The 17500-nt window shown below is 38.6% G+C and overlaps 1 protein-coding gene across 1 annotated transcript in view; it reads right to left on the bottom strand.

The window, feature by feature from the left end:
- The window catches only part of LOC136840714 (protein sax-3-like), a 653455-nt gene that overhangs the window by 205620 nt on the left and 430335 nt on the right, over nucleotides 1-17500 (bottom strand). The window contains 1 exon segment of the mRNA XM_067107529.1: nucleotides 12855-13002. Within this exon segment, the coding sequence (XP_066963630.1) occupies nucleotides 12855-13002 (148 nt within the window).

Below are 17500 nucleotides of genomic sequence, written 5' to 3' on the forward strand. Positions count from 1 at the left end.
TCTCTCTCTCTCTCTCTCTCTTAAAGGAAGTCACCTCTTTCTCTGATCTCTCTTCTCTTTGGAGTCATCTTTAATTCACCAGATTATTTTCTTTTTTTTTTTTTTTTTCTAGTCTCTCTCTCTCTCTCTCATCCGATTCTTCTCTTTTTCTCTCTTTCTCTCTCTCTCTCTCTCTCTCTCTCTCTTTTTACATCCAGTAAGTTCTTTCCCTTGATTCCTGCTTCTGGATTCTCTCTCTCTCTCTCTCTCCATCCAGTAAGTTCTTTCCCTTGATTCCTGCTTCTGGACTCTCTCTCTCTCTCTCCTCTCTCTCTCTCTCTCTCTCTCTCTCTCTCTCTCTCTCTCTCTCTCTCTCTCTCTCTCTCTAGGGCCTTCTCGCACTCGGCCGCTATTTGCATCTCACTCGTAGGCGACGGGTTTTTACCGAAGTGGGGAGTAGTTAAAACATCAGGGAGCATCGAAGTCCTTATGCACAGAATGCATAAGGGTCATTATTCCACTGGGGTTCCTCCTGAGGAGGAGGAGGAGGAGGAGGAGGAGGAGGAGGAGGAGGAGGAGGGGAGGCCGGAAAATGGAGCCGAGAGAGGATGTTGATGACGCGGATTTTTCAGGATCAGAACAAACATTTAGGTTTCATACAAATGATTGACATGGGTGCCTCGACGCCACAGAGAGAGAGAGAGAGAGAGAGAGAGAGAGAGAGAGAGAGAGAGAGGCAGAGAAAGAGATGAGAGAGAGAGAGAGAGAGAGAGAGAGAGAGAGAGAGAGAGAGAGAAGAATCCAGGAAGCAGGAATCAAGAGAAACAATTCTCTTTTACAAGAGAGAGAGAGAGAGAGAGAGAGAGAGAGAGAGAGAGAGAGAGAGAGAGAGAGAGAGAGAGTGAATCCAGGAAGCAGGAATCAAGGAAAGAATTCTCTGGAAGTAAAGAGAGAGAGAGAGAGAGAGAGAGAGAGAGAGAGAGAGAGAGAGAGAGAGAGAGAGGAAGCAGGAATCAAGAGAAAGAATTCACTGGAGAGAGAGAGAGAGAGAGAGAGAGAGAGAGAGAGAGAGAGAGAGAGAGAGAGAGAGAGAGAGAGAGGGAATCCAGGAAGCAGGAATCAAAAGAAAGAATTCACTGTATGTAGAGAGAAAGAGAGAGAGAGAGAGAGAGAGCAGAGAGAGAGAGAGAGAGAGAGAGAGGGAATCCAGGAAGCAGGAATCAAAAGAAAGAATTCACTGTATGTAGAGAGAGAGAGAGAGAGAGAGAGAGAGAGAGAGAGAGAGAGAGAGGGAATCCAGGAAGCAGGAATCAAAAGAAAGAATTCACTGTATGTAGAGAGAGAGAGAGAGAGAGAGAGAGAGAGAGAGAGAGAGAGAGAGACAGAGAGAGAGAGACAGACAAAACGTATATGGAATCAAAAAAATCACAGACAAAACGTTATATTAGGCTATATTCTGCTTTAAGATTTTCCATTTCTTTGTATATCCTAAATAATATCATATCAGATATTACTGTTAATTTGAACACCATCATATTCTTTGGAAGCTTGAATTTAAAGTCAATGGGCCTTTGGTGGGCTTGTTCCGTACGAATAGGTTTCATCTTCTGAATAATAATAATAATAATAATAATAATAATAATAATAATAATAATAAGAGCCTTTACAATGCCTCAACAGCAGAATAAAAATATTTATATACTACAGAAACGAAGAAAAAAAAATTGTGACGAAAAATACGCCAGCCAAACTTGGCTCTAATTATTATACTTTTGGGATTGTGAAATATATTATTCTTCGCTTCGTCTCGGCAGAAGTATACTCCAAAGTTTGACGACCTGGAGTTATTAAGACCCCCAAAACAATTTAGATTTTGAGAGAGAGAGAGAGAGAGAGAGAGAGAGAGAGAGAGAGAGAGAGAGAGAGAGAGAAGTGGCCATAAAGTTTGTAAAGGGTGAACGGAGTAGTCCTTTTGGGGGGGTTCTCAGGTATCGCCGAGAAAATATTTTCCCGGAGAAGGGAAGAGAATTTCTGAGAGGAAATTGCAAAGAATATGGAAGGGACAGAAAAAAAAAAAAATAAAAGTAAAAAATGCGCCGAAGTTTCTTCGGCGCAATCGAGTTTTCCGTAGTACAGCCGCTATTGCGTATGTGATCAAGGCCACCGAAAATGGATCTATCTTTCGGTGGCCTCGGTATAATGCTGTATGAGCCGCGACCCATGAAACTTTAACCACGGCCCGGCCTATCCTACATCGTTGCCAGAAGCACGGTTATGGCTAACTTTAACCTTAAATAAAATTAACACTACTCAGGCTAGAGGGCTGCCGTTTGGTATGTCTGATGATTGGAGGGTGGATGATCAATGTACCAATTTGCAGCCCTCTAGCCTTAGTAGTTTCTACGATCTGAGGGCGGACAGAAAAAGTGCGGACAGAAAAAAGTGCCGACAGAAAAAGTGCCGACAGAAAAAAGTGCCGACAGAAAAAGTGCGGACAGAAAAAGTGCGGACAGAAAAAGTGCGGACAGAAAAAGTGCGGACAGAAAAAGTGCGGACAGAAAAAGTGCGGACAGAAAAAGTGCCGACAGAAAAAGTGCGGACAGAAAAAGTGCAGACAGAAAAAGTGCAGACAGAAAAAGTGCGGACAGAAAAAAGTGCGGACAGAAAAAGTGCCGACAGAAAAAAGTGCAGACAGAATAAAGTGCAGACGGACAGACAAAGCCGGCACAATAGTTTCCTTATACAGAAAACTTAAAAAAAAAAAATCGGACTTGAGAGAGAGAGAGAGAGAGAGAGAGAGAGAGAGAGAGAGAGAGAGAGAGAGAGAGAGAGAGAGAGAGGGTGAAAAGCATGGATAAATAAATGATCGGATCCTTGCAAGGGATCTCAGGTATCGCCGGGAAAATATTTCGAGGAGGTGGGAGAGGCCGCCAAGATAGATCGGGCAAGAAATTGCGAAGAACGTGGAAGCTGAAAACCGCGGAACAGAAAGAGGTGGGGGGGGGGGAGGGGGGGAATAGCAGCAACGGTAAATAATCGATCGAAGCCTTTATTCCAGCCTCGCTATTTTTCATTTTCCATTTTTTCCTTCCGCGCGTTTCTCTAAGGCCTCTACGACAATCAGGAAATACGCTCTGGGCTGCACGCGTTTTCATATACTATTCTCCTCGAATTTCAATACATTTTTATCCGTTTATTAATTTATTAATGTATATTTTTCTTTTTTTTCAATAAATGGGATCTCTTCTTTGTGTATTTCCCTTTACTGCTTCTTACTTCTTCCTAATGAACACCTTTAATATAATAATAATAATAATAATAATAATAATAATAATAATAATAATAATAATAATAATAATAATAATAATAATAATAATATAGTCAAAGGTCCCTCTGGGCTTGTTCCATACGAATAGGTTTCATCTTCTGAATAATAATAATAATAATAATAATAATAATAATAATAATAATAATAATAATCAAGAACGAGTTACCGAAATGGAACACAAAGGAGAGGAATTACGAATGAAACAATAAATGCGAAAAGAATAAAGAAGGGGAAGAGAAGTATTGGCGTTCCTTTGCTCTCTAAATGGCCGGGAAATCTAGATGCATAACACGTCCGCCCGATAGAACGTACAGCCAATATATCAACGCCCATTTCATTTTTGGGAATTTAAACATGGCGAAATTATTCAGCCACGGTGGTGGCCCGGCCCCCGAAAGCGACCCCTAAAATAGTTTTACTTCGAATCATTTTGCTGCCCTAAAATGGAAGACTGCAGGATCTGCAAAAATACAAAACTGAGAAAAATGGTAGATACTGCCTTGCCTTCCTACTGATTTTGCAGATACTGCAAATGGGACCCCCTAAATAAAAAGCATTGAAGAATCATTCTGAAACTGCCGCAGTAACTTGTGTACGAGTGTTTCACGAGCCCAATAGGTGGCATATCTCAATTTCGAAAATTTTGCAGACGCTGCAGTTTTTCATTTTAGGGCAAGTATATATCTCTCATGAACTGGTTTGTCAGTTTTATATGTATAATAATTTTACATCCATAACCGGCTGAATATTTCCCTCGATCCTTGACGATATTTTCAGCGGAATATCTACTTGAAAAGCTGGATTAAAAATAAATGTATAAATAACTTTTCTTTCATTTGTTCTACAAAGATTTTGAATCGTTCTACCTTCTCCTATCAAGTCTAACTCTGAAAATATTTTTAAAGAGAGCTTCAATACATCTCTCAAACCTTGCTATGACTTATGAAAACAAAAGACCACGAAAGAAATTAAGGTATTCTTTGTAAGAAATGTACCTACATCCTAATCAATCCTATCTGTCTAGATTTCCTGTTCTCCGGCTGTCATATCCTAATGTCGCCAGAGGCATCCTGGGCCAAAATTTGATAGAGGGGTCTCTTGTCAGAAGGACAAGCAACGTCCATTTTTGCATATTTGGTGTTTTTAGCAATATTTCTATAATCGTCTTTATTATTATTATTATTATTATTATTATTATTATTATTATTATTATTATTATTATTTTTAAATATATACCCACACATAACTGTGGATTTGTTTATTTATATTATTATTATTATTATTATTATTATTATTATTATTATTATTATTTATTTTTAAATATATGTACCACATATAACTGTGGATTTATTATTATTATTAATATTTATTTTTAAATATACGTATAACATAACTGTAGATTGGATTTATTATTATTATTATTATTATTATTATTATTATTATTATTATTATTATTATTATTATTATTATTATTATTATTATTATTATTATTATTATTATTTATTTATTTATTTTTAAATATACGTACCCATACATAACTGTGGATTGGTTTCTTATTATTATTATTATTATTATTATTATTATTATTATTATTATTATTATTATTATTATTATTATTATTATTATTATTATTAATAAAAACAGAGAACAGTCAACTTAAAAACAAAAACAGTTAACTTAAATTCATTATTATTATTATTATTATTATTATTATTATTATTATTATTATTATTATTATTATTATTATTAATGAGCGTGTTCATGTACAGAAACGCCTTCTTCTCACCGTTGGGCATAAAAAAACAAAAACCAGTCAACTTAAATTCCTGCATCATTCAAAGTATGACATGACTTATTGGAAGATGAACCGTGTAGCTTTCGTTTCAATACTGCTAATCCGCTCTCATTCGGCTAACCCGTGTATTACCAAAATGTGACAGATCTCTGCTGACATGAAAAAATAACGCATAGCCATACTGAACAGATCGTGATGGATTATCCCAGCGCGATAATCCACGCGAGATTATCCCGATGCTGAGCTTCTGAAGGCAAAACAAAAATAAACATATACACATAGCATGGAGAAGTCAGATTATTATTATTATTATTATTATTATTATTATTATTATTATTATTATTATTATTATTATTATTATTAGAAGGACGTAGTCCCTCTCTCAAGCATGTCCTGTTTAAAAGGACAAAGCATAGAGAAGTCAAATTGCAATAATTATTATTATTATTATTATTATTATTATTATTATTATTAGTGGAGAAACAAGTCCATAGTTATATATGAGTACAAATATATTTAGAAATAAAAATCTGTTCGATTACCCTTTTGAATCATAATACTGAGAGTATTATTATTATTATTATTATTATTATTATTATTATTATTATTATTATTATTATTATTGAGACGATGACCCCTATTCATATGGAACAAACCTACAGGGGCCAATGACTTGAAATTCAAGGTTCCAAAGAATATGGTGGTCATTTGAAGGAAGTAACAGAAGGTAAATAAGAAATATACCTTCGGGGATGAAGTGTGACCAAGATTTAAAAAGCAAGATAAAGTATCACGTCCAAGACTAGAATCCGTCCATTTTCATTTTTCTGAAAAGAAAACTATTGTGTCGGATTTGTCTGTCCGTTGCACTTTTTCTGTCCGCCCTCTGATCTTAAAAACTACTGAGGATAGTAGGCTGCAAATTGGTATGTTGATCATGCACCCTCCAATCATCAAACATACCAAAATGCAGCCCTCTAGCCTCAGTAGTTTTTATTTTATTTACGGTTAAAGTCAGCCATACTCGTGCGTCTGGCAACGATAGATGCCATGCCACCCCCGGGCAGTGGTTCAAGCTTCATAGGCCCGCGCCTCATACAGCATTACACCGAGACCACCGAAAGATAGATCTGTTTTCGGTGGCCTTGATTATACGCTGCCCAGAAAACTCAACTGCGCCGGAGAAACCTCGGCGCATTTCTCACTTGTTTCTGAGAGACGAAAACTTGATGACGATGAATTCTTCTTCTTCATTATTCTTCCGGGCGGGAAGGAGCGATGCTGCATAATCAAAGCGAGATGAACATATTATAACATCGTATCCCAGATGACTGCAGTGGTTATGCCGAGCCAGTCCTGGGAACTTGCGAGGCGGATTTTTATTGTGAAAGTTAAGCAGACAACGGCGTTAAAAAATGCTGACGGTCCTTTTGCCAGCTTTTAAACGCATCATGTCGACGAATGAAAAGAGGATCGGGGCGAAAGTTTTGTGCGAATCACCTCTGAGAGAGAGAGAGAGAGAGAGAGAGAGAGAGAGGAGCTGTTATTTATTTTAATTAAGCACTCCTTTTTTTACTGTAATGACAATTATTTCTTTTCCTATAAGAGAGAGAGAGAGAGAGAGAGAGAGAGAGAGAGAGAGAGAGAGAGAGAGAGAGATACTTTCATTATTGCATTACATTTTCATCTCTAACTGTCCTTTTTACTGCAACGACAATCATTTCTTTTCTAAGTAAGAGAAGAGAGAGAGAGAGAGAGAGAGAGAGAGAGAGAGAGAGAGAGAGAGAGAGAGAGAGAGAGAGAGAGAGAGAAAGGATCTTTATCTTATCTTAATTAAGCATTACATTTGCATGTCTAATTTCCCCTTTTTATTGCAAAGACAATCATCTTTATCTTATCTGCATTACATTTGCATGTCTAAACTCCCTTTTATTGCAAAGACAATCAGAGAGAGAGAGAGAGAGAGAGAGAGAGAGAGAGAGAGAGAGAGAGAGAGAGAGAGAGAGAGAGAGAGAGAGAGGAGCTCTATTTCGTCCTAATTAAGCACTACATTTGCATCGTTAACTTTTCTTTTCGTAACAAAAATAATAATTTCTCTTCGCAAACTTCGTCATCCTATTATTTTGAGTTTTCTGAAAATAAGTAATTATAATATCACATTTCCTATCAGCTATGTTACTATTTTTAATCTTATTTTTCTATCAGTCATGTTACTATTTTAATTCTTATTTTTCTATCAATCATATTACTATTTCAATTTCATTTTCGTGCCAATTCTGTTACTGTTACTAATCTTATTTTTCTAATTCTGTTGCTCTTATTAATGTTATTTTTCTATCAATCATGTTAATATTTTCAATCTTAGTTTCACACCAATTCTGTTACTGTTATTAATCTTACTTTTCTATCACTCATGTTACTCTAATTAATCTTATTTTCCTACAAATCATGTTACTGTTTTTAATCTTATTGTTTTATCAATCGCATTACTATTTTCATTCTTATTTTTTTATCATCTTACTTTTATCAATCTTACTTTCGTATCAACGACATTACACTTACAAATCTTATTTCCCTCTTTAGTTACAAACTGAACAACTTTGACAGTCATGAGCAAAAAAAAAAAAAAAAAACCTGGAAACTGGAAGCACCAGGGAATTGTCATGGCGAAGCCAAACTTCAAAAGCACACAGCTATGTCACTCAGACATCACTCCGGCAAAGAGAGAAAAAAATAATTTGACCCAGAAGAGCAATTCTGATTGAATTGCTCTAAAATATTTATCATTGATTCTCGAGGTCAACTCTGGGATTTTCATTTACCTTTTAATTTTTTTTTTTTTTAAGAAATTTGGTAAAAAAATCGATGTTGATTTTTACATAATTATATATATATATATATATATATATATATATATATATATATATATATATATATATATATATATATATATATATATATATATATATATATATATTTCCATTGCCTTCCACGTCTCTCGCAATATCACCACAGAGAGAGAGAGAGAGAGAGAGAGAGAGAGAGAGAGAGAGAGAGAGAGAGAGAGAGAGAGAGAGAGAGAGATTAATCCCATCGTTAAGAACCAGCAATTTGCAGCAACCAAGCTCAAAGAAAAAAAAAAAAAAAAAAAAAACTAAGCACGCGCGATTCACGAATCAGGAGTCACTGCCAAGAAAATGTATTCTTCCCCTTTTGACAACCTTAAAAAGAATATTTACAACCGTGTTTTGTTATTCCCGTATCTCCAAACACAAGCAAGCATACAAAGCGCCTCGGACAAGTAAAAAGGTTAACATAGAGAGAGATATATGCTCTCAAACTAGGCGAAAATAGTTAGGAGGAAGCCCAGTGATAAAAGCTTTTTGGAAAAAAGTCAATGCGAACTAAACAAACACGTAAAAATGCGCCGATGAAACGAGTATAATGCTGTATGAGCCGCGGCCCATGAAACTTTAACCATGGCCCGGTGGTGGCCTGTCCTATATTGTTGCCAGATGCACTATTATGGCTAACTTTAACCTTGAATAAAATAAAAACTACTGAGGCTACAGGGCTGCAATTTGGTATGTTTGATGATTGGAGGGTGGATGATCAACATACCAATTTGCAGCCCTCTAGCCTCAGTAGTTTTTAAGATCTGAGGGCGGACAGAAAAAGGGCGGACGGACAGACAAGCCATCTCAATAGTTTTCTTTTACAGAAAACTAAAAAAAAACACCCGTAAAATACAGACATCTGGTGTCGAGTGTCATTTGGGGAATTATTGCTTGATATGTTCAAGTCGCACTCCTGAAGCTTTCCCAGGCACTTAAGAAGATAAATCAACAACTGCAATAACAGGGACAGCAACAGCAAAAACAACAACAACAGTAATAATAATAATAATAATAATAATAATAATAATAATAATAATAATAATAATACTCACAACAGCATCAGTCTTGAAATGACGGAACAGGTCCACAGTTTTGTATGGGTACATATATCTAAAAATAAATCTCTGTAGAGGATTATTATTATATATATGTACTCATACATAACTGTGGATTTGTTTCTCCAATAATAAGATTATTATTATTATTATTATTATTATTATTATTATTATTATTATTATTATTATTATTATTATTATTATGGTGGACCCTATTCATATGGAACAAGCCCACCACAGGGGGGCCACTGTCTTGAAATCTCCAGGCTTCCAAAGAATGTGGCCTTCACTAGATCCAAATAACAGAAGGTACTGGGGAGATGCAGAAAGATACGACCACTTATTAAAAAAAGGGAAATCAAATCAACAAATAAACAGATAAACATGTAAGCAAATTTATTAAAATACAGAATTGTATCTGGGCGAGGCACTGATTTCTAGCCATGTGTTTCCAGAGCAGGCCATCCGTGTGCATCTCTGTCGGCGCAGCTGACGCAGGCTAAAGCGCATGAAAGCCCCCTCTGAGCTAAAAAAATATATATATATATATAAAAATGTCAAAATTACAGCATTTGAAATAAAAAACGGACAAAAGAAATGCAGAACTGATAGCGATGCCTGAACAGGACTGAAAGAGAAAGAGAAAAGATCAGAGGGAAATCATGAATTGTACATACGCACAGAGAGAGAGAGAGAGAGAGAGAGAGAGAGAGAGAGAGAGAGAGAGAGAGAGAGAGTTGGGGATATGCACAGCAGAAAGAAAAAAAGGAAGAGAAAAAATATCGTCGGATTGTGAATCAAGAGAACGAAAAAATTGAATGGATATATATAAAAAGAGAGAGAGAGAGAGAGAGAGAGAGAGAGAGAGAGAGAGAGAGAGAGAGAGAGAGAGGAAAAATTGCATCGTTACATGAGGATAAAAAAATGGCCATAACAATGAAAAAAGAAAATAAAGAAAGACAGTTACCATTCTGTTGCGCAGAAATAAAAAAAAGGCGATTTTTTTTTTCTCTTTATTCCCTTTTATCACGTGTCCGTGCTTCTGTTTTTGCCTGTGTACATACTGCGGGGAGGGGGTGGGGAGGGGAGGGAGAAAGTTGCTTGAACATAATATATCGCCTTCTTTATAATCTGCTTAAGCCGTTGCTGATATATCCTGTCCCTCTTGTGAGCAAAACCTTTCCTTCTCCCGTTTATCTCCCTCCTTCTCCCTTTTTCTCTCTCCTCCTCACCCCCCTATCTCTCTCTCCCTCCCCCTCCTCCCAGCCCTCAGCATTGAGGTTCAAGATTAATCAAAACTTAGGCTGCATCCACAAAGTCCGCGGGAGGTAATGGATAAGGCCGGCTTCAAAAGGGGAGCATAAATACACTGTAAACAGCCAGAACTTTAAACTTCAAGTCGTGCTGGGAGGGGGAGGGGAGGGGAGGGGGAGGGAAAGCAGAAGGAAAGGGAAAGGGGTTGAGGTGTGCCAGGGAGGGACAGAGAGAGGGGGGTTGGGAAAGGGGGTTGAAAGTGAAAGGTGATCCGGTCGTGATGGCTTGCAATTAAGTCTATAAACTTTCGATGATAATCAAACTTTGGACGCGGGGGAAATGAGCGCGGGCGAGGGTGGGGGCGGGGGAGGGAGGGGATATCCCCCTTTCCCAGATATACACAAGGGATGTTACAATTTCGATAGCAAACATTACCAGCTTCAACCAACCCGTCCCCCAACAGTCCTAACCCACCCCTTTTCTCCCCAACGAAAAAAAAAAAAAATTGCAAACCAGTGATGCGCGTTTAAATAGGAAAATGGAAACCCATCTCGTCAAAAAGACATGAATTTATTCTCTCTTTTTTTTTCAAACAAACCTCGTCCCACCTCGTCTGCCATGTTCCCTCTCGTCGCCATCATTAAAGAGTTAATTCTTTTTGCCTCGACATGCATAATGCAACTGCAGCATTTGCGGCGGGCGGGCTCACTGCTCGTGGGTTACACGAAAAGAGGGAATGCAAATTTTACGAGAGTGACCCATCGCCAGAGATCGAGGGTAGCGTGGGCGGCGTTACTTTTGGAGTGTGGCGATACACGTTTTGGCTCGTGCGGGCGGGGTGTCTTTGATCAATTATCCAGACAAGGAGAGAATTCTGCCCTAAAATGGAAGACTGCAGTATCTGCAGAAATACAAAACTGAGAAAAATGGTAGATACTGCAGTTTCCCCTTGCCTTATTACTGATTTTGCAGATACTGTGAAAGGGACCCACTAAATACTCGTGGAAAGCATTGAAGAATCATTCTGAAATCTGCCCTAAAATAGAAGACTGCAGTATCTGCAGAAATACAAAACTGAGAAAAATGGTAGATACTGCAGTTTCCCCTTGCCTTACTACTGATTTTGCAGATACTGTGAATGGGACCCACTAAAAATCTGAAACTCTAAATGGAAGACTGCAGTAAGCAAAATTGAAGAATCATTCCTTGCCTTACTACTGATTTTGAAATCTGAAAGGGCTAAATACCTGGAAAATTGAAGAAAGACTGCCCTAAATAGAAGTAACTGCAAAAATACAAAACTGAGAAAAATGGTAGATACTCCCTTGCCTCACTACTGATCTTGCAGATACTGTGAATGGATTTTGCATTGAAGAATCATTCTGAAATCTGCCCTAAAATGGAAGACTGCAGTAACTGCAAAAATACAAAACTGAGAAAAATGGTAGATACTCCCTTGCCTCACTACTGATTTTGCAGATACTGCGAATGGGACCCCCTAAATAAAGCACTGAAGAATCATTCTGAAACTGCAGTAACTTGTGTATTTTGTGTTTCACGAGCCCAGTAGGAGGCATATCTCAGTTTTAAAAATCTTGCAGATTCTGCAATTTTCCATTTTAGGGCAGAGATATTTGAAACATTTCCTTGCATTTTCATCGGTTTTGCTATCCTGCTCTTGGGCTGAACTGAACCCACCGGCAAGATATTTTTGGAGTTGATTTGCATTTACGTAGGTGAAGGTAGCATATGAATTCCTGTGCCTGTACTTGATAATAATGGTGGTTATCAGAATAACAATCATTGTTATAATGACATTGTCAGTATAATTAAGGTTATTAGAAGTAATAGCAGTCATGATTAGTTTCTCTCTCTCTCTCTCTCTCTCTCTCTCTCTCTCTCTCTCTCTCTCTCTATTTGTTGCTCTCTGTACAGAGGTCCACAACAGGACTATTACTCTCTCTCTCCCCATCCATACACGATAATTATGTCTACAATTATCGTCTCTGTCCATTACAGATTACTCTCTCCCTCTCTCCCTCTCTCATTGCAGTATGAAAATTTCAATCTAATTTTTTAGATACTAATTTACTGTCAAGCTATCTCTCTCTCTCTCTCTCTCTCTCTCTCTCTCTCTCTCTCTCTCTCATTCTCAGTCATTCCAGTATGAAAATTTCAATCTAATTTTTAGATACTAATCTACTGTCAAACTCTCTCTCTCTCTCTCATTCCAGTATGAAAATTTCAATCTAATTTTTAAGATACTGATTTCTGTCAAGCTATCTCTCTCTCTCTCTCTCTCTCATTCCAGTATGAAAATTTCACTCTAAATTTTTAGATACTAATCTACTGTCTCTCTCTCTCTCTCTCTCTCTCTCTCTCTCTCTCTCTCTCTCTCTCTCTCTCATTCCAGTATGAAATTTCACTCTAATTTTTTAGATACTAATTTACTGTCAAACTATATATATATATATATATATATATATATATATATATATATATATATATATATCTATCTCTCTCTCTCTCTCTCTCTCTCCTATTACCTATTATCAAGGGTGAGAGGATGTCCATCCTTCGTCCACGACACTATAGGCTCCGGGTGACCTCTGGGAGGGGAGCAGTCAAGCTCCGCCCTCTCGCCAGCCACCACCCGCGCTCCCGTCGGAGAAGTTCGAAAATCGTCACGAAGAACTGTAAAGATAAAAAAAGGCTTGATTACATTTAGAAGAGAAATGATACTGTAAAGTTAAAAAAAAACGACTTGATTACATTTAGAAGAGGAATGATAAGATTAAAAAAAATGCTTGGTTACATTTAGAAGAGGAATGATAAAGACTGAGAAATTACATCTGATTACACCAACTTATTTCGGCAAGCTGAAAGATACATCTGATTAATCAGCTGGCCTTCAAGATAAATAATTTACAAATCTCTAATTAACTGAAACAGGCAGATTAAAACAATCGGAAAACAAAGATGGCGGCTATGAGTGTTACATAACCCTACATCGGTTATTAGAATGGAATATAGATGTTAGGCCAAAGGTCAAGCACTGGGACCTATGAGGTCATTCAGAGCTGGAAAGGAAATTGACAATAAAAAGGTTTGAAAGGTGTAACAGGAGGAAAACCTCAAAGCAGTTGCACTATGAATCAATTGTTAGGAGAGAGTGGATAGCAAGATGGAAGAAAGATTATATGAAAGGAGGTACAGTAAAAGGAACGAAAGGGGTTGCAGCTAGGGGCCATGGAAGGGACGCTGCAAAGAACCTTTAGTAATGCCTACAGTGCATCGCACGAGGTGCACTGACGGCAATACCTCTACCCTACGGGGTACATCTGTATATTAGCAGGTGTTTGCCCACATCCCCCAAAAATATAAACATGGCCTTTTCGGAAAATAGCAAATAATCAAAACAAATATAAAAGGAATCACGTTCTCATTACTGAAGCCGTAATGGGAATATCGTAACACGGAATTCCACTGATAAGTAAAATATATTTGCTTTTCACTTCGTCAATGCATTTTAAATGCATTGTATTTTATTCTCGCTTAGGAACGATTTCTCCAAAAACGTAGTATATATGCGAATTTCTCACGAACGTAATATACAATTTTCTGCTCACTCAGAAATGATTTCTCCAAAAACGTAATATACGTTATTTTTCGAAAACGTTCCATACGTTTCCCACCCAGAACGACGAGGCTAAAATTTTTCCCGTGTCCTGAAATGACAACGCGTTCCGGCGACCGTCATGAAGTCGTCGATGATATGAATGAATGATTCAGCGGATGATTTTAGGATCCGGCGACAAAACATTTGCAAAGGGGAAAATGTGCAGCCGAAAAATGTCCTCAATATGGGAAAAGTGATTTCGATAAGGGGGGAAAAAGTTTATGGAGATTTATGGAGAGTGTGTGCAAGATGCTGAATGAAATAAGATATACCCAAATGACGCTGAATTGCAGAAGTCTTCGGTCCATCATATATATGTAAATGGTCCAAAAAAATTCTCTCGTTTATTCTGTAAAATGTTGAAATGACTCAGAGTAATTGTGATAAATGTAAATCAAGAAAAAATATTATGGATGTCAGTTACATCCTAAATATGGAAAAGTGTTTTGATAAGGGAGTAGTTTACAGAGATTTATGGAGATGCCGAATGAAATAAAATACTCAAATGTGAATGTAAATAGTCAAAAATTCTTCCATTTATTTGGTACAAATGGTCAAATGACCAGAAGTAACTGTGATGTATGAAAATGAAGAAAAAGATATCGTGAACGCTGATGTGGGCATTTAGATTCCGTTCCGAATGCCACTTTCGCGTCAGGAGAGAGAGAGAGAGAGAGAGAGAGAGAGAGAGAGAGAGAGAGAGAGAGAGAGAGAGAGAGAGAGAGATTTTCCTTTTTCACAGTGTTGACAGTTAATTTACAGCCACTTTCGCGTCAGAGAGAGAGAGAGAGAGAGAGAGAGAGAGAGAGAGAGAGAGAGAGAGAGAGAGAGAGAGTCCGTATTTTCCTTTTTCACAATGTTGACATTACAGTTAATTTAAAGCCACTTTCGTCAGAGAGAGATTTTCCTTTTTCACAGTGTTGACTTTAGAGAAGAGACAGCCAGAGAGAGAGAGAGAGAGAGAGAGAGAGAGAGTCCGTATTTTCCTTTTTCACAGTGTTGACATTACAGTTAATTTACAGCCACTTTCGCGTCAGGAGAGAGAGAGAGAGAGAGAGAGAGAGAGAGAGAGAGAGAGAGAGAGAGATTCTCTCCGTATTTTCCTTTTTCACAAATATGACATTATAGTTAACTTAAAGCCTTTGAGAGAGAGAGAGAGAGAAATAATAATTACAACAACAAAATGTCAATACTTTTTCACAAAAACACTACACCCCCTTATGGGGGTTAGTAATAATTACAACAACAAAATGTCATCTCTAAAACACTGCGGTGCATCTCACTGTAGGCAATGATTAAGGTTCTTTGCAGCGTCAACCCCTTTCGTTTCTTTTACTGCACCTCCTTTCATATTCTCTTTCTTCCATCTTAATTTTCCAGCCTCTCCTAACAATTGATTCATAGTGCAACTGCTTTGAGGTTTTCCTCCTGTTACACCTTTCAAACCTTTTTACTGTCAATTTCCGTTTCAGCGCTGAATGACCTCTTAGGTCCCAGCCGAAAAAGCAGTCACTCATATCAGAAACTTTCAGATGTCAGTAAGCGGTTGTTTGAAGGCTTTAAAGATATAGTGTATAAGGGCTTAAGCCTTGGCAGCTAAAATCGATAACATTTAGACGTCTAACGGCATGAAAGCCCTGTCTACTTACGACTGGAATGAGCAATGAAATGGTTGTCTACTTAGGACTGGAATGAGCAACGAAATGGCTTATACTTAGGACTGGAATGAGCAACGAAATGGGTGTCTACTTAGGACTGGAATGAGCAACGAAATGGTTGTCTACTTAGGACTGGAATGAGCAACGGAATGGTTGTCTACTTAGGACTGGAATGAGCAACGAAATGGTTGTCTACTTATGTCTGGAATGACCAACGGAATGGTCGTCTACTAAGGACTGGAATGAGCAACGAATGGTTGTCTACTTATGACTGGAATGACCAACGGAATGGTCGTCTACTTAGGACTGGAATGAGGAACGAAATGGCTGTCTACTTATGACTGGAATGAACAACGAATGGCTGTCTACTTATGACTGGAATGACCAACGAAATGGCTGTCTACTTAGGACTGGAATGAGCAACGAATGATTAAGAGAATTTTTTTTTCTTTTGGGTTAATTATTTGCGTAAGATTTTCGGTGTAAAATTAATGATAAATAAATATTCACTGACCAAACAGAAACTCCTCCGAGCACACTCCACGTATTACGCTTCCTCGAACAAAAATATAAATATATATATATATATATATATATATATATATATATATATATATATATATATATATATATATATATATATATATATACCATTGAATTGTACGGCCAATAGCAGTTTATGCAATGGAGGTTCGTATCTAATTATAATTAATCCATCACAGCTCAAAAGGTGTATTGAACGAGTGGGAGATTAAGTCTCAAGTACGTCACGAGAATGACAAAATAAGTTAATTCTGTATTTGGGATTTTCCTTATACGCTTCCGCTATATATACATATACATACATACACATACACACACATACATACACACATATACATATATATAAAATATACATCTGCCTATTCACAAGGAAAAATCGGATGAAACCCGCCCAAGCAACACTAAAAGAATACCACCTCGGCGGCGCCCCCCCTAACCCCCAAAGGACACCACCACCACCGCGGATACAACAGGCCAGGCAGCGAGGCAGGCATCCCCGACGTCCCTGGCGACCGAAGGACATCGGGGGAATTTCCCAGGGGGTTCCTATCAAAGAGGGAACGAGGAAGAATTAAAATGATGGAGAATCCGATTCCCATCCGGAATCAAAGTGCATCGATGACATCCACGTCTCTTGCTTGCTAACACTGACACCACCTCCTGAGCAGGCGGGCCTCCATTACCGGAGGAGGGGAATGAGGCTGGGATAGGGGAAGAGAGGGGGGGGGGGAGGGGAGGAAAGGGGAGGGGAGGAAGAGGGAAGGGAGAAAGGGAAAGGGGGGGGAGGGGGAGGAAGGGGAGGGACGGGAAGGGAGAAGGAAGGGGATAGGTGGACTGAGGGGAGGGGTTAGGGAAAAGGGAGTAAGAGAAGGGGAAAGGAGTGGGAGGGGGGAAGAGAAGAAGGGGATGACAGGGGAGGGGAAGGAGGGGAAGGAAGAAAGGGAGAAAAGGGGAAAGGGGAAGGGGGGAGAAGGAGGCAGGAAAGGTGAGGGGGGGGGGAAGGAGGCACGATGGGTGGAGGAGGATTGGGGAGGGGAGACAGGAGGACTGAGGGTTAGGAAGGGGAGGGGGAGAAAGAAAGGATGGAAAGGGGCAGGAGGAAGGTGGGAAAGATAAGGGTTAGGGGAGAAGGGGAAAGGGAGGGGTGAGGAAAGGGGGAGGGGAAGGGGAGGGGAGGGGGGAAAGGGGAGAAGGAGGCAGGAAAGGGGGGGGGAAGAGAGGAGGCACCGGGAGAGGGGAGGAGAAACGTGGGAAAAGAAGAGGGTGAGGAAAAGGAGGGGGAGGAGGGGGAGGGGAGGGGGGAGAGATAGGA

This window comes from Macrobrachium rosenbergii, chromosome 8 (genome assembly GCF_040412425.1).
Source record: "Macrobrachium rosenbergii isolate ZJJX-2024 chromosome 8, ASM4041242v1, whole genome shotgun sequence".
NCBI classification, from domain to species: domain Eukaryota; kingdom Metazoa; phylum Arthropoda; class Malacostraca; order Decapoda; family Palaemonidae; genus Macrobrachium; species Macrobrachium rosenbergii.